The 17,054-nt window shown below is 45.8% G+C and overlaps 4 protein-coding genes across 4 annotated transcripts in view; 2 read left to right on the top strand and 2 right to left on the bottom strand.

Annotated features, from left to right (window-relative positions):
- Positions 1–831: 831 nt before the first annotated feature.
- Positions 832–3,731, top strand: LOC306841618 (myelin-oligodendrocyte glycoprotein-like; the record flags this gene model as incomplete). The annotated part of the gene is made up of 5 exons (XM_079371563.1): positions 832–997; positions 2,367–2,747; positions 2,837–2,923; positions 3,044–3,156; positions 3,699–3,731. The coding sequence occupies exons 1-5, from the start codon at positions 916–918 to the stop codon at positions 3,729–3,731; spliced, it is 696 nt and encodes a 231-aa protein (XP_079227689.1). The 5' UTR covers positions 832–915.
- A 1,542-nt stretch (positions 3,732–5,273) lies between these two features.
- On the top strand, positions 5,274–9,404 carry tmem185 (transmembrane protein 185). Its single transcript, XM_079371668.1, has 7 exons — positions 5,274–5,488; positions 6,066–6,242; positions 6,361–6,568; positions 6,732–6,815; positions 6,983–7,159; positions 7,379–7,502; positions 7,586–9,404. The coding sequence occupies exons 1-7, from the start codon at positions 5,451–5,453 to the stop codon at positions 7,834–7,836; spliced, it is 1,059 nt and encodes a 352-aa protein (XP_079227794.1). The 5' UTR covers positions 5,274–5,450; the 3' UTR covers positions 7,837–9,404.
- Positions 9,405–9,537: 133 nt separating this feature from the next.
- mus81 (MUS81 structure-specific endonuclease subunit) lies at positions 9,538–13,925 on the bottom strand. Its single transcript, XM_079371730.1, has 17 exons — positions 13,848–13,925; positions 13,258–13,400; positions 12,924–13,053; positions 12,756–12,841; positions 12,550–12,678; positions 12,246–12,326; positions 12,071–12,159; positions 11,733–11,903; positions 11,497–11,649; positions 11,265–11,392; positions 10,927–11,039; positions 10,700–10,819; positions 10,507–10,602; positions 10,285–10,416; positions 10,068–10,171; positions 9,875–9,958; positions 9,538–9,785 (listed from the first exon to the last, which is right to left on the bottom strand). Exons 2-17 carry the CDS (start codon positions 13,396–13,398, stop codon positions 9,719–9,721), a joined length of 1,824 nt encoding a protein of 607 aa, XP_079227856.1. The 5' UTR covers positions 13,399–13,400; positions 13,848–13,925; the 3' UTR covers positions 9,538–9,718.
- A 1,532-nt stretch (positions 13,926–15,457) lies between these two features.
- The window catches only part of ovol1a (ovo-like zinc finger 1a), a 7,852-nt gene continuing 6,255 nt past the window's right edge, over positions 15,458–17,054 (bottom strand). Inside the window, exons 2-5 of the mRNA XM_079371736.1 lie at positions 16,981–17,054; positions 16,665–16,880; positions 16,046–16,190; positions 15,458–15,958 (exon numbers count right to left, since the gene is read on the bottom strand). The exon at positions 16,981–17,054 is cut by the window's right edge and continues 156 nt beyond it. Coding sequence (XP_079227862.1) covers positions 15,633–15,958; positions 16,046–16,190; positions 16,665–16,880; positions 16,981–17,054 — 761 coding nt within the window. The 3' untranslated portion in view covers positions 15,458–15,632. The remainder of the gene's footprint in view (positions 15,959–16,045; positions 16,191–16,664; positions 16,881–16,980) is intronic.

Genomic DNA, 17,054 nt, shown 5'->3' with positions numbered 1-17,054 from the left:
GGCTCAGCTCAGACACGTGGAGTTTAAAGTCATCTTGGTAAGCGATGCACAACAAAGTGTTAATATGAACATACGGGTTTTTTTTTAATTACACAAATTCTTTTCCCAAATTTAAAGGCTTCAATCCCCGAATTTAAAAGTATGTGAAAGGCAGACATTATAGATAAAGTGGATAAAACAATGAGCTAACACATTTAGAGTTCTAACCGGTGGTATTTAATTATAATAAGTAAAACTGTTTAATAAAAGCTGAAGAATGTGAAAGTGCATATTTGGGTTTAGCTTCTGTCTTTTTTAAAGATGAAAACAACACAAAGAAAGACAAAAGCTTTGCAGATATAGAATTTGCTTTTACGATTCATCATATTATTCTGTTTACATTATTAAAGATCTGCTATGAAGCCACGTGCTGTTTGGATTTAAAGTTCTGCTCATTTGATCCACGTGCAGTATAAACTAAGCTACGTTGCTGTCTATGTCAATGGTATTACAACAGTATTACTACACTTTGGGCGGGATACATTAGCCAATTAACTCATGTCTTTACAAATATAAGCAACCTTGACAGTCTGTCGTCACGTGCGAAAATAGACTACGGGTTTCCTAATTGATTGTTTGGAAAATACTAGAATTAGAATGTTCTAGATCAGGGGGGTCCAGTTCTTGGGGGCCAGCTTCCTCAGACTGTTAGATGTCTCCCTGCTTGGACGCAGTTGAATCCAATGAGTGACTCGTTATCAGACCCTCTGCAGAGCTTGATGACAACACAGGTGAATCAGATTTTTTTTTCCCCGCGTGACGTCATGCCGTAATAAAGGCGTGTTGAGGCTCATAGTCGAAACGTCTCCTCTCTGATTTCGATGTGTCTGTGTTTCTGTAAGTCGCTTTGCTGTGGAGTTACTTTAATTCTTCCCGATGGATTCAGAGTTTATTTTCTTCCTTTCTTCTGTGTTATTCATCATTTTTTCTTCCCTCCTCTTCGTCACACCTGTTCACGGTGAGTCCTCCTCCCTTTGATTTTAGTCATTAATTAAATGTTATTCTACTTTCATTTAGACTGGATGTTAACTCAAACGTGTCTTGTCATATTTTTTAGGGTATTAAAATGTTTTAAATTCTCATTTTTATCGTTCAGAGAGACAGAAAACTAAATGGCTCTTCATTTATTAGTCGGGCTTCGCTGTCCGCGTCCTGTGTAACCATAGCAACGAGGACATCGGTTATCAAGGCTGTAAATGATCAACCTGTTAATTAGTGTTTAACGTTTTTATAATGGGTCTATATATAACAACTTTATCAAGTTATTTTCTGATCAACTCTGTAGACATGGTCTTAGTTTTGAGTGGTTAAAAAATAAAAACTATAATTACTGTAATATTAATTAATAATCCTCCAGACAGCAACAGAAAATTAAAAGAAAAGTAAAGCGCACGTGAGCAGAAGAAGATAAACAGCTGCTTCTTTGTCCACATCTGTTCTGGTGTAACAATCAGCTGATGTGTGCAACATCATCACATGCACTTAGACCTGTGTGTCATGAGTCTGGGTTAAAAGTGTCTGTGTCAACATGCAAGGCAGGCAACTACATGGGGCCCCAGACCATTAAAGGGGGGCCCCTGAGGGTCTTTTTTTAGGAACTATATGTGCATTTCCACTAAATCTACCAGGGTAGTTCTGGGTTTGAAGTTTACCCCTAAAAAATACCCTGCTCGGGGTTCTGCACTTTCTGGAGGTCCAGGGACTTTTGACAATAGAGCGTGGAGCCCCTTCAGAGCTGAATGGCTCTGATTGGTCGGTCACAACAGGGTGTCAGATCACCCACTATGTTTGAAAGAGTGCAGCTGTTTTTAACCCTTTATTTGAATCAAACGTTGACTGTTACATCTACAAAGACAACAACAAATAAAGAAAAACAAAGATCCTTTGTATTCACCATCAACAAATCAGATGTTTTAAAGTTCAGAGTCAAAATCACAAAAAATAAAACTTTACCCCAATATTATCTTTGAGACATTTATTGCATAAGTTAAGAGTCTTCTTTTTCTTTTAAGGAAACTTGAAACACAGCACTCATCTCCCGTCATTGTTAATCAATTCAAGCAGTGATTTGCATAAACTTCAGGAAGTGTTGGGAATGCATCGGCAGGAACAGGAACCTTTTAGTTCCTTTAAGAGAAGTTCCTGAACCTTTTCGTCCTGGGGGCGTTTGGTTGAATCAGGGCTTCCAGCCAATATTCACATTCTGCAACAACAGTTGGAAATGTTTGGTTATGAAACTTCCCGAGGTTTCTGTGGGTGAAAGGTTTGAGGATTTATGGACTCCATGAATGTTTGTGGCAGGTTTGTAAATGTTTGTTTCTTCTCAGGTCAATCTCGAGTGATCGGGTCCAGGCAGCCAATCAAAGCTTCTCCAGGCGATGACGTCATCCTGCCGTGTCACGTGGAGCCTCCGGTCGATGTGTTCAGACTGACCGTGGAGTGGTCCAGGCCGGACCTCCAGCCGGACCCCGACGATCTGCTGGACAACGTCGGGTACGTTCACCTGTACCGGGACAGGCGCGAGGTTCTGGACGTGAAGATCCCGACGTACGCCAGGAGGACGGAGCTGCCCCCGGAAAATCTCAGGCGAGGAGACATATCGCTGAAAATGATGAACGTGTCCTCGGAAGACCAAGGGCGATACCGATGTTTCATCCCAAAGTTATCAAAGAGCCGAGTGCGATCTTCGATTATCCGTCTCATCGTCGGTGAGTTCGTCTGTTCGTCACGTTTTTGTCCCAGCTGCTCCAAAATCAAATCAAACTTTAAACATCTTCTGATTGTCTGTTTTCAACAGAATCCCCCTCCTCGCACACGACAGAGACGCCTCTGCTCTCCGTCAGTCTCCACACTCCCGATCCACGAGGGGAAACAAACGTTGGAGGTGAGCTGACATGCCTCGTCTTTTTTTCCCCTTCGTGTCACTGCACTCGCTCGTCGAAGGACCTGGGACTTGAGGGGTCAAAAACTGTGGCTTTCATCGTCTGTGTTTGTTCCCGTGCAGGCGGCTCCTCCAGGAGCAGAGCGATCCCTGCCGGGGTTTTCATCGCCTTGCTGATGATGCTGATGGGTGTTGGAGTCAAAGGATCTCTGACAGAGAGGTGTCAAAAACCAGACGTGAGTCGGAATTCAAACGTTTTCCTAAAAAAAATATAAAAAATACAGCTTGTCTCTGGATGTAAATATCTACAGATTAATTATTTAACAAATATTATATATAATTATTATATATATATATTATATATAATTATATATATATTTTTTTTAAATACAAGAAAGAATACAAATAAAATAAAAAAATAATTATAATTTCATTGACATTTTTTATACATATATCTACAGATAATTAAATGTCATTACGTAAATATAAACTTCAAAGAAGTAAAGATCTGTCTATATTTAAAAAAAAACTTCAATTATAAATATATTTTTTTCTTGTATTTAAAAAAAAACCCAACAAAAAACAAGGCACACCTCTGTTATTTAAATATGAAAGCTTTTTTTTTATTCTTATATTGTATGTTTTATTTTCACTAAGCTTTAGCAATGTAATTGTCTGTTTTTCATGCTAATAAAGCCCTTTGCTTTGATTGTAGTTGAATCTTTGGGGAGGCAGTGAACTCTGTATTTGACTCATCTGATCTCTTTTCTCCTTCCAGGTGGTGACGGTGCCTTCAGTGACGTGTCTTTAACATCCATGCTGATTACACACGATGAAATAACCATCACATTTTCATTTAGTCATGTAACTGTTTGACCGGCATGAAGGACTGTGAAGACAGTGAAGAACTATTTATGGATTTAAAATGCCAAAAAAAAAAAAAACTGATGAATAAGACTAAAGGAGCTTAGTCAAGTCAGTTCAACTTTATTTATACAGTCCATTTAAAACATGTGATGTTGACCAAAGAGCCTTTACAGAGTAAAAAGTGAAAGTGTAAAAAAAACAAGTGACTGATGATCAGAGTGCCCGAGGAGGCTGAGTGTTACATTAGCGGGTGAATTCAGTGTGAACTAAATATATGTGAAGCTCCAGAGTTTTTCATCATCTTGTCTCACTCGTGCTAAAACACTTATCGGTAAAGATATTTAAAGAGTGTGTGTGATGTGATGCTGTATTGTGTGTTTTTATTTTTATTGTGCTCGAGCTCTTTTCGTTACCTCGTGTGAATTTAACACTCAAACTTTTTTTTACTCGTTCCCTCTGACCTGAAGTATTGTGTTCTTTGTATTATTTATTGATGATTTAGATGTACACGATTAACATGATGTGCCTGATTGATTATTTCTCAGTCATCCTCCGTTATTTATTCTTTTTTTTTTTCCATGTCATTTGTTTTACACACCTTAAATCTCCTGAAAAAAGAGTCTCTTAGAGTTGTCTCTGCACTTTATTTCAAACTTCTCTCAAATGTGATCCTGTCAAAGTAATTACATTTTCCACACGATTACAGCGTCTGCGTCGTTTGTCTGGTCTCTTCATGTGAAGGTGACACTGAATCATCAGCTGGTTGGCTCTCAGGAAAAGTCTGATTGTAATCAGCACTCATCAAGCTCAAGTCCGATCAATAGTTCTTATTGTTGTGTGTCATCATATTGTTTGTTTGTTTTTACCACTATGGGCACCTGGGGAAGTTCCTTCTTCAAAGCAGGTGACTGTGGTGATACTTGAGTCATCCTCTGATAGTTCATAAGAAAACTGAAACACTTGACTTTTTCAGATAAACAAATACAGCAAGTGAAAGTTCAGATTGATTACAAAAACATTTGGTGTGTTTAAGCTAACCCACCATGCATTTAATGGATTTTTCCCCCCCATTTATAATGGGCTTAAGATGAACACTCATACATTACATTTACATAAAAAGAAGAATATTTTTCTACTCACATAAAGGACAGATAATCAGAGACCAGGGTGCAATAAGTGACATGTAATTATTAATAATAAATGGGATTTTTTTCTTCTTCTCATAAACCAATATTTGTATTTAATTCTATTTTATTTGGAATGACTGGGTCATGTATGAATAAGAGCAGAGCCGTTAAGAGCAACAAACACGATTTGATGATTTTAGAAATTTTGTTTGACACATAAAACCCAGAGGATAAGATTTAAAAGTGTGTGGGGTTTTGTTTTGTTTTGTTTTGTTTTGACTTTAATGGACTTTAAGGGGCTTTTTCACTTTTTATTTGTCCTTGATGATTTCGGTTGAAACGGAAGTGACTTCACGCGATCACCGGAAACATTCCTGCGTCATTTCCGCTGAAGAAGAAAAAAAACAAAAACACAAGAGGCTAGCTGAGAGATGTAATGAAACTAAATCCCAAACAAGTAATTACGTTCGGAAATAAAACCATGTGTAGTTTACAGTTCCGGGCGGTGGGTTAGCTAACGACGTGAGGACGACAACATGAATTTAAGAGGACTGTTTCAGGATTTCAATCCCAGGTAACGAACGCTACCAGTTAGCTCTGAAGCTAACTCCGGTTAGCGTGTCCACAGCGGGCTTTCCTGTACGAAAACACTCAGAATAAATCTGTATGTGTCTTTTAAATTAATCTTACACTCTCCTTTCTGTCAGCCGAGCACACAGTGAATGTTTTATTTTGTCAGTATAAACAGAAATGGAGAGGAAACGAGTGTGTTCGACTCATCGAGGCCCGGCTAACTCTGCTAGCTTCAATAACGTCTGCTCGTTCAAGTTTGTTAAAAAAAATACAACAAAAAGACGTTAATTTCACAAATTTAAAAACGTAACTCTCTTTTGTTATTTTATTTATTCACAAGTTGAAATAATGCCACATATGGTATCGTGTAGTACTTAACAGCGACAGTTAAAGTGGCTCTTTTTGAATAGCTTCGACTGTGGGTCACACAGGTTGCCATGGCGATCCTTGACTGTGGGTCACACAGGTTGCCATGGCGATCCTTGACTGTGGGTCACACAGGTTGCCATGGTGATCCTTGACTGTAGGCCCCACAGGTTTCCATGGTGACCCCTGACTTTGGCTCTTATCTTCCGCAGTAAGTTCCTCATCTACTCCTGTCTGCTCCTCTTCTCCGTGCTGCTCTCCCTGAGGCTGGATGGAGTCATCCAGTGGAGTTACTGGGCCGTCTTCGCCCCCATATGGCTGTGGAAGCTTCTGGTCATCATCGGGGCGTCTGTGGGCACCGGAGTGTGGGCGCACAACCCCCAGTACAGGTAAGAGGACTTTCTCACACCTGTGCATGTTTTAAAAGGAAATAAAAGAAAGCAGCCACAGTCTTCTCTCTCTCTCTCTCTCTCTCTCTCTCTCTCGCTCGCTCGCTCGCTCTCTCAGGGCTGAAGGCGAGACGTGCGTGGAGTTCAAGGCCATGCTGATCGCCGTGGGTCTCCACGTCCTGCTGCTCATGTTCGAGGTGTTGGTGTGCGACCGCGTGGCGAGGGGAAGCTACTTCTGGCTGCTCGTCTTCATGCCGCTCTTCTTCGTGTCGCCCGTCTCCGTGGCGGCGTGCGTGTGGGGGTTCAGACACGACCGCTCGCTCGAGGTGAGGACTCAGAACCTTAAATGTAAACGTGCGTTTTGATCCGGTTCGATGAAGATGACGCTGATGATGATGGCGGCACTGAATCTCTCTCTCTCTCTCTCTCTCTCTCTCTCTCTCGCTCTCTCTCTCTCTCTCTCTCTCTCTCCTCTCGTCGTCTCTTCAGCTCGAGGTTTTGTGCTCGGTGAACATCCTTCAGTTCATCTTCATCGCTCTGAGGCTGGACAAGATCATCAACTGGCCCTGGCTGGTGAGAGAACACAGAAGACATCGAGAAGAAAATCAGCCAATCAGACGGATTTTAACTCCTCACTGTCACTGTGTGTGTGTGTGTGTGTGTGTGTGTGTGTGTGTGTGTGTGTGTGTGTGTGTGTGTGTGTGTTCACATGTGTGTGTGTGTGTGTGCGTGACCTACAGGTGGTGTGCGTCCCGCTGTGGATCCTCATGTCCTTCCTGTGCCTCGTCGTCCTCTACTACATCATCTGGTCCGTCCTCTTCCTCCGCTCCATCGACATCATCGCGGAGCAGCGGCGGACTCACATCACCATGGCGATCAGCTGGATGACCATCGTCGTCCCTCTGCTCACCTTCGAGGTGAAATGTGTTTTTCTCAAACGTGCCCGCTCTGCCCTCTGCTGGCTGGAAACGTGTACTGTCACTTTAAACTAGGACGCCATGTGAACACTTTAAAAGAAATGAATGTAGCACAGCACGAACTTTACGTTTGATTCTGCTTCTTCCTGGAGGCTGTGTCATGTGACACACGCTGAACTTCCTGTCCAGGTCGCTCACTTCCTGTCCATCTCTCTTTAGATCCTTCTGGTGCACAAGCTGGACGGCCACAACAGCCTGAGCTACGTGTGCGTGTTCGTGCCGCTCTGGCTCTCTCTGCTCACGCTCATGGCCACGACGTTCGGTCAGAAGGGAGGAAACCACTGTGAGTATTTACAGTCGGCGCCATGTCACTCCGTTCGCCCGCATGTCGAGAAAAAATTCAAAAATGTCGCCTGTGCTTTTCAGGGTGGTTTGGCATCCGTAAAGACTTCTGCCACTTCCTGTTGGAGCTCCTCCCCTTCCTGCGCGAGTACGGCAACGTCTCCTACGACCTCCAGCGCAGCGACGACCCCGAGGCGGCCGATGACCTCCCCGTGCCCGAGCCTCCCCCGAAGATCGCGCCCATGTTCCACAAGAAGACGGGCGTGGTGATCACGCAGAGTCCCGGGAAATACTTTGTCCCGCCCCCGAAGCTCTGCATCGACATGCCGGACTAGAACCCGGAGCTGACGGGAGGGGAGGGGGGGCGGAGCCTGCTGGACTGATGCATTCAGGCTCTGAAGCCAATCAGCAGAGGACACTGCGTTTGTGTTTTTTTTTAAAAATCTGCTGTCCCCCCTCGCCTGAGGAGACACGGGAGCACCAAGTCGATGATTATTCCTCGCGCTGGTTTTCGGCGGCCGTTTGAGGATTTGACTCCTCCCACTTTTATCCAACCTGAGAACTTTTTGTGGGGCGAGGAGGCGCCGGATCTGCCCGAACGCTGGACCGCGTGACGGCAGATCTTCGAGGTGCGTCGGACTCTTTGCCTTCCTTTCGGGATCGGGGACCAAAGTGGAGAGACGCTTCGGCTTGAACTTTGGGATCATTTATCCGTGAACCTGCTCCGTGTGTTTTTTTAAACCACGCGGGAGGAGACGATAAGGAGGGGGCGGGGTTAATGAGGAAAGGTTCAGGGAAGGGTTTCCGGTCGGTTGCTACGACGACAAAAAAAAAAAGGCTCCAGATGTGACATCATCGTCAGTTAGCTTTAGCTTGGGTAATAAAAAAAAAAGTCAACAAGCGTTCTTTAGACTCACGGGATCACGTCTCCGCAACCAGGAAGTATTCACGCGCCGTCACATGACACGAGTGACTCTAAAGGTGGCGTTAATCATCACCGCCGCAGCTCTGATTAGGCATTTTCAGTTTGACGAAGGGAGCCGAAGTGCTCGCGTTGGCGTGCACTACAGAGCAGGAACCGCCCCCGTGGCGAGCGCGAGGCGCAGCTCCGTCAGTCTGATGAACGTGTAGCTTTTTTTTTTTTCTCCCTCCCTTCATAAACGACCATCTCCTTACGAATCACGATCCGTCAATAACGCCTCTGTCGCCGTCTCCCATCACGCACACTATCACGCCACCGCACGTTACACGTTGCACAAGAGGCGTCAACCGCGGCGTCAAGCGGCTTCAGTAGTCGTCTGTTGGCTAACAACAGCGGGCGTTCGCACACACTAAATCCTCGATGGTAGCCGCTGGCAGACGGTGGCGTGTTGCCTTCAGGGACCCATCGTCTCTGCGGTTTAGAAACGGACCGGAGAGAACCTGAACCTTTCCTTCGAGTGGAGAACGATGAGAACTGCACTTTGTTGAATCTGTTCCAAGACGAGTCCAACGTTTTCTTTCTTTTTGTATTCCTGTTTTAATTTGTTTGTTCTTTGTAAATACCAGAAGTGGCGAGCGAAGGGACCAGATGTTGCGTGTATTTAAAGCAGGCGGCGTCTCAAAACCGCACAGGAACATTTTTGAACTGTCGTGCGGCGAACGCTGTCTTTTCGACCGATTACACCTGAAGGCACCTTGATGGTCACACGGAGGCCCAGTCCCAGAGACGGGCGGCGTCGGCGTCGGCTGTAGCGGGTTGTAACGACGAGTGTGCACAATGTTCACTTTCATATATTCAACAAGTATTTGAGAAAACAAATAAACAACCATCCCATCCCTTCTCCGTTAAATCTGCCTCTTCTTTCCTCTCGGTCAACGCCGCGGCCAGCTCATCCAGACCCCGGCTAAAAGTCGACCACGGACGTCAACGCCGTTTGACGTCTGTCTGTCTGTCTGTGTCTCTCTCTCTCTCTCTCTCTTCACAGCTTCAATCCAAGAAAATAAAAAAGTGTAAAAAGCCCCAAAATAAAACTTAAAAAAAAAAAAAACACATGTAGAAAAAACAAACTTTATTAACGTTTGAAATTCTTCATACAAGAAGTCGAGTTCAACAAATAGCAGCATGTTTCCTTTCATATGAACCCGGAGACGTGATCACATGAAGCAGGCACGGAAAACGTGACGAGGGGTCCGTCCACGGGACAGAAGACGTGAGGTCATGGGTGGGCGGGGCGTTCAGGTCAGAGCTCCCCGGGTGCAGTACAGCTGGTAGAGCGTTCTGCTCAGAGCTGGACCCAAGTTTCTGCAAAGACAAATCAAGTCGTGAGCGTCTCTGTGGTCGTTTCAGGAGGATCCTGACCGACCAATCACCTTCGAGGTCGGCTCACAAACCTTTTCAGCTTCCCGTAGCGGACGGCCGAGAGGAGTTTTTCTTTCTCTGCTTCAGTCGCACACTGCTCGTACGCCGACAGGAGACTGAAAAACAACGAGACGTTTACGTGTTTATTTAGAGACGGGACAACTCGGAGCGACCGCACGCCGCTTTTCTTTTTTTTTTTCTCTCTCTCGCTTGGTGATGAGTCACCTGTGTGGCGTGCTGTAAAGCTCCAGTATGGCTGCTGCCTTGTCTCCAGACAAACCACTGATCTGCATCAGCTGCCTGGCGAACACTTCCCTCACAGTCTGACACTAGAGAGAGAGAGCGAGGGGGGGGGGGGGGGGGGAGATGTCAGTCAGACAGAAAAGACAGTCGGAAGGTTTCATTTCTGCAGTTTCAGAGTGACCTTGTGACCTTCGCTGACCTTGTTCTTGACGGCGCCGTGGTTAAACTCTGCGAAGGAAATGAGAGAGCAGGACGGCCTCCCTCTCTCCTCCTCCTCGTCGCTCGCCCCGTCTCCCTCCAGCTCTCTGGAGCGACAGATCAGCGTGCGACCCTGAAACAGAACCAATCAGGAAGAGAGTTCTGTTCTGTGTGTGTGTGTGTGTGCGTGTGCGTGTGCGTGCGTGCGCTGACAGTGTGTCACCTGGTACAGCCTGCTCAGGTGACGCGTCATGACGGTGAGGTAGGCCGCCGACTCTCTCACGTCCTGGACTCTCTTCACGAAGAAGCCGTCGACGACCTGGAGACGCAAAGATGACACGTCAGCCTTGTGATTGGCTGGTGAACAGTCCATGTAACTCCGCCTCTCGCCCAGGTGTGTGTGTGTGTGTGTGTACCTGTGTGTTGGTTATGGCCTGCTGCAGCGTGGTCTCAGGTAAACTCAGATGGGACGCCGCCTTCCCGCACTCCTCCACCAGATACACGGGCCGGCGAAGACCGCAGCGCTTCAGACGAAACTGAAGAAGAAGAAGAAGAGAGACTGAAGTCGTGAGCTCGTTCACGCCCTCGCATCAGGACGCCGTCTGTCTCGCTGTTTGATCAAACGACGACAACGTGCGCCAACCTTCTGCTCCCGGAAGCGTCCGTCGATGATGCTGCCGCACAGGTCGTCCATCCTCTTCCTCTCGATGATGTAATCGAGCACGAGCTCCCGGCCTGCAGGAGCTCGCAGCTGACCTGAGGAGAGAGAGAGAGAGAGAGAGAGTGGGCGAGAGAGAGAGAGAGAGAGAGAGTGGGCGAGAGAGGGCGAGAGAGAGAGGGAGTGTCTTTAAAGTTTTAGATTTTAACTCAGATCTTTTGACTTTGTTTTGATGTTTGACCTCTCTCGTGTGTGCGTGTGTGTGCGTGTGTGTGCGTGCGTGTGCGTGTGTGTGTGTGTGCGTATGTGTGTGTGTGTGTTACCTGGAACGGGTGCGACCTTTTCTCGAGCGACCCACAGAAAGTCTCCCACGTTGAGTTTGCGGACGTCGAAGGTCACCCCGTTCCTCTGCAGCTCTTTGACCAGCTCCTGCTTCCGGTGGCCGCTGCCGCTGCGCACACACAAAGTGATATCGTCACGTCGTCACCATGGCAACACAAGGTCACAAGGTCCCGGCTTCACTCAGATCTGAACACGACTGTTTTTTTTTTTTACCCCGTGGTCTCGATGAAGTCCACACACAGGACGATGTCATAAGTTCCGGGTAGAAGACGCGCGCCGCTCGCCTTTCCTCCGCTCGCTGAAGAACTCGTCCCGTCGGCGTCGTCGCCCCTCGGCTGGGGAACGCACGCCGCCTTCTCTGCGAGGCTGCGAGGAGACGAGATGAGTCCTTCCTTTTTGTTCAAGGAGACAAAACAGGAAGCCGAGGACTTCTTTAAACGATCACTCACTGAACTCTGTCGTCTCCTTCCTCGTCCTCGTCACTGCAGGTGAGATCCACGACCTCCTCGTCTCCTTCACTCCTGTCCTCCTCCTCGTCTCCTTCGCCGCCATCTTTGTTCGGTAGCTCTGCAGACTCCAGGCGCTCTGCCAAGGCCAGACCCTCCTCGGTCAGAGAGTACCTGAGAGGGGGGAGGGAGAAGACCTTCACAAACCGTACGGACGCCGCGAGCCCAGGAACACACGGGAACTTCAGAGACGCAGCCGAGGCTCCGCACAACGCCGCCCAGTGCCATGGAGACCGCCGGCGTGCGGCTGAGCCGTGTGTGTGATTTGAAGTGGTCGGTACCTGGCCGGGTTGTGAGTCTTCAGCAGCAGGTTCTTCTGAATCAGCGTGCTGACGGACGACCACGCCGTGTACTTGCTGCCCAGATCGGGCTGCAGACGGAGAGAGGAAAGGAAAAAGGACTCAGAAACAAACTACAGAAGAAGAAGAAGAGGAGGATCAACTTCCTGTTACTCACAGCGGTGAAGGACTTGTCACAGAGAGGCTGAGCTTCGGCTTGTAGCTCCATCTTGAACATAAAACCTTTACTACCCGGGATCTAGAGAGACCAAAACATATTCTCACATATATTTTATTTATTTAATTCAAATGTATTGAAAATAATTTTTAAATTTGATTTAATTATTTACATTTTCAATGTAAACCTGCACACCTGTTTATCAAATTATTCAGCTGTAGATATACAAAAAAAGGTGAAATTATATTATTATATTATCAAATTATAATTTATTATTTTATATTAAAGTGAGAGAGAGTCGTACCTGTGACTGTCTGTAGAGGGCGAGCAGCACAGCGTAACCCCCCGACCTCTTCTGAGGCACGTACTCCCTCTTCTTCTTCTTCCTCCCTCCTCCTCCTTTGTCCTTCCCATGATCCTCTGCTGCATTTTTCTACAGGAAAGGAGCTCCAATTAAATAATAATAAAAAAAAGAAGAAGAATAAACCAAGAATCAATTCTGGTATTTACCTTTCTGGAGGGAGCCATGTTGTTGTTGTCCAGCCTGCCAGGAGGGGGCGCTCCTTCGGGCAGGGAGTGGATGGGAGCGTTCGGACCTGAGGACGAGATGGGGAGAGAGGACCAGGTAAAGACACACAGCCAATCAAAACGCAGCCCTTAAACCCCGTGGTCTGGTACCGTTCTCTCTGTAGTAGCGCTGCAGTTTGTCGTCCAGGATCTTACAGATCCCGTCTCCGAAGTTCTGCAGGATTTTGGCCTCTTTGGCGTTTCGAAGAGGTAATGGATACTTGTTCAGAGAGCTGATGGCCTGGAGGGGAAAAAACATCCTTTAAGTGAAAATCTGTTTCTGATACACATTGTCTTCTTCTAGGGAGCACTTCCAGAGTACTGCCAAGTTGCCCTTGAGCAAGGCACCTAAACCCCCTAAACTGCTCCTATCAGTCCCACTTTGACAGAAAAAGAAAAATGAATTCAGTGAATGAGATAAGAGCTGAACCATCCGGGTCTGGACCTTCTGGTAGGTGTAGCTAATCTTCAGTCCCTTCTTTTGGGCCTCGTCCCGGAGCTCCGTGAGCCACTTCAGGAACAGCGGGTTCGGGCAGGAGGGCAGAGCGCGTTTCCGACCCAACCGGACCGGCTCCGAGGCGGGCATCCCTGACGAAGGTGAGCGGGACACAAACGACACGAAATAACGTCTTTAAAAAAAGAAAAAAACAAACTCTTTTCACCCTTAAAAAAAACTGGTGTTTCGGTGTAACTGGTGACCGTGTTAACTGGTGACTCTCATCCGCGTGCGTCTGTGGTTGCCGTGGTTACAACACGTCGTAAACATTGAGGGGGCTTTACGGGAGTCTTTTGTTGTGTTTTTTTTCCCCCAACAAAAACATATCTGAAAAGTCTTTCTCTGACATGTTAAACCATGTTAAAAATGACAACAACAGAAACATCCGGTTAGAGGACACCAGATGACACGGTAACATCTTTAAACACTACACCGTTAGAAGCGGTTTTGGAAACTTTAGCAAACAAGCATCCTTATGAAAAAGGAACAGACATATTGTTAGCTTAGCATCGTGCTAGCTTCAGGTAAATGAGACTCACCTTGGGCTCGTGCACTAACAGAAGCTGCTGCTGGCGCCTTGTATTCAAAAGAGACAGAGTGCACTTCCTTGTTGACAGCTGTCACGTGGACAAAAAGGGGCGGGGCAAAGAGGTAACAAGTGAAAACAGCGACCTCTACCGGTGGGGGAAAAATATATTAAAAGAGGAAAATTTGAAAATGTTAAGAATAAGAAGCCAAAAGAACACGTGACAAAAGGATATTTGAGATTAACCCCTGAAATAAGAGATTATAGATTATTAGAGAAACTTTATCAAATATTTATGTTTTAGTTTTAAAGAAGGTCCTACTTTCATGTCATTTCGACATTTATAAAACACAGTTTTATTATTCCACTACATATGAAAAGGGAAATATTTTACTTTTTTAATTCCAAGAACTTTACCAGGCAAAATCTGATAAACCCCTCAAGTGTTTGAAGACATCCTGGTGTAAAAAAGACACAAGAGCTCAGTGTCTGTTAACTTTCCCGACCGTTATCTGGCTGTTACCCGAGTCCGCCTCCTCGTGTCCTCAGGGCTGCCGAGAGTTAGCAGGAATCCTCCAACAAGACCCGACAGAGACCAAGAATCTCAACCTCGCCCTCCCGAGCACCAACACCACCTCTGTGCCTCACAGACACAAAGTCAGGAGCCGAGTGGGAGAAAAAAGAAGTAACCACACAAGTTTTGTCGAGCCATGTCTGTATTTAAATAAAAACACGCTCAACGAAGTTAAAGGTCAAATATGTGACCACATATTTGCGTAAACGCGTCTGCAGAGAGTCAAACCAAAAATCCACTGAACAAAAGTTTAATCCTTTTTTTTTTTTTTTTTACTATTTTACACACTCGCTAATTTAAGCATTTTGAAATGTTCCTGATTCAAAGGAAGTTCTCGAAGTATCTCGATTATGGAGCCAAACTGCACCTTCATGTATTTTAATTAATATAGAGCAAGTCCATTCTTGAGTCTGTGCACATTCATGTATTTGTAATTGCTGATGGCGGCGGATTGTTTCCCCTTCATATGCATCCATAAGTTTACTTTATAGCTTTCTGCACAGCTCCGACCTTTGACCTGTACCCTCATCCCTTCATCCCTCGACCCTTTCTTTTCCTCCCTCCATCATCCAACATCATTTGGCTCCCTGCCATGTGGGCCGGTTCTGGCTCCGTTGGTACAGAGTGGGTCGTCAGGGGTTCGATCCCCAGCTCCTGCAGTGTGTGTGTGTGTGTGTGTGTGTGTGTGTGTGTGTGTGTGTGTGTGTGTGTGTGTGTGTGTGTGTGTGTGTGTGTGTGTGTGTGTGTGTGTGTGTGTGTGTGTGTGTGTGTGTGTGTGTGTGTGTGTGTGTGTGTGTGTGTGTGTGTGTGTGTGGATTAGTGACTTCCGGTCCACGTGGCCTGTAGTGTTTCATCACTATAGAGAATAAGTCTTCATCGTTCAATCAGACTGGAGATTTACACTTACAATGAAGGCGGCCATGTTTGTTTTGTAATATATTACTCCCTTTAATGAAAAAACACTTTTTTTCATACAAAAACAGTTTGTTTTTTTTTCTGTACAGAGAAGCCACCAGAGACTTTTCACATGCAGCACAAACGGAAGCAGAAAACGACATGTTTATGATCCCCTTCAAATGTACTTTATATATATTTATATATTTATATCAGCTGAAGTCAAACTTCATCATTTCATTGAACGTTGAAGACAGTTCTATACAAACACCCGAATCCGTACACACACGTATATTATTCACAATCCTTCTTCCGTCCCCGCTCAGTTTTTTACTGTTCTCCTGATCCGGACGTGTCATCGCTATCCGCCTCCCGTGGAGACCCGGGCGCCGACCCCGCCTCTCTCCCTCCTCCTGTTTTCCTGGCGCCCTTCCCCTTCAGCAGGTGGCTGTCGGGGTGAAGCGAGTGCAGGTGGACGAGCAGGTCGTCCTGCGTGCCCGCCGTGTGGCCGCACTCCTCGCACACGTACAGCTTGTTGCGCCGCTCCTTGTAGGCGTACTTCAGCGTGACGCTGTGGATCTTCTTCATGTGGGACTCCAGGGAGCAGCGCTGGGTGAACGCCTTGTCGCAGAGCGTGCACTTGTACGGACGGACGCCTGGATGGAAAACATTGAAACATTTTCATGTTGTCTCTTGATAACAAAAAGAAGAAAAAGGTGTCGTGACGAGGGCGTGTAGCTCACCTGTGTGTGTGCGTACGTGTCGCTTGAGGTCGAACGTGTCGTTGAAGCCTTTGCCGCAGAAGCTGCACAGGTGTTTCTTGGACTCGTTGTGACACTTGACATGTCTGTTTAACATCCGCTGGTACTGGAAGGTCTTCTGACAAACCTGCAGGCAGCAACAAGGCAGTTAAAATACGTCCAACGCCATCGAAAAAAAAAACGTTACTGTCAAACCCGATCAGGCCACATTACATCATAAAACGTGTTTAATAAACAAATTAATAAATAAATTACGTTTATACTTCTTACTACTCCTTTTCAGACATGTTAAACTGTTTAAATATTTTGTTAATTTTTAGTTCATAACAAAAAAGAAATATGTATTTTTTTATTATTCTTAATTTAATTAATTTTTATTTTATTTTTTAAATTATTTTTATTTTATTTTTTTTAAATTTTTATTTTATTTTTTAAATATTTTTTCCTTAATAATAATAATAATAATTATTATTATTACGAACAGACGTATTATAATAATAATAATAATAATAATAATAATAATTATTATTATTATTTTGTTGTTATATCTTCAATAAAACAAACATTATTCATTCAGGTTGTAAAAGTTGCGTCGGCATACCTGGCACACAAACACCCCGTTCAGCCCGGGCGGTGAACCCTGACTTTGGCCTGTTGACCTGGTCACCATGGAGACAGCTTCCTGGGGGGCGGGGGCGGCTGTAAAGGCAGCTGGGATCATAGCGGTGTGTGGTGCTTCTGATGGAGGCGAGGGGAGCGGAGGAAGAGGAGGAGGAGGAGGAGGAGAGTGGACAGCCGGCAGCTCACCTGTCGTTACCTGAGGAGGAGAGAGAGGAACACGAAGACTCGTGATGATTCTGAAGGTGGACGTTGGACTTCTCTTTGACCTCCCGTCGGTCCCCGTCATGTTCGCTCACCTTGATTTTGGACCTGATGTACGTGGAGCCGCCCGGAGCCCTCCTCCTGACCCCCGACCTCTCCTCGGGCGCGC

The sequence above is a fragment of the Symphodus melops genome (genome assembly GCF_947650265.1).
Source record: "Symphodus melops genome assembly, chromosome: 20".
In the NCBI taxonomy this organism is placed as follows: Eukaryota; Metazoa; Chordata; class Actinopteri; order Labriformes; family Labridae; genus Symphodus; species Symphodus melops.
Note: the sequence above shows the minus strand (reverse complement) of the source record. Positions and strands in the feature narration are given on the sequence as shown.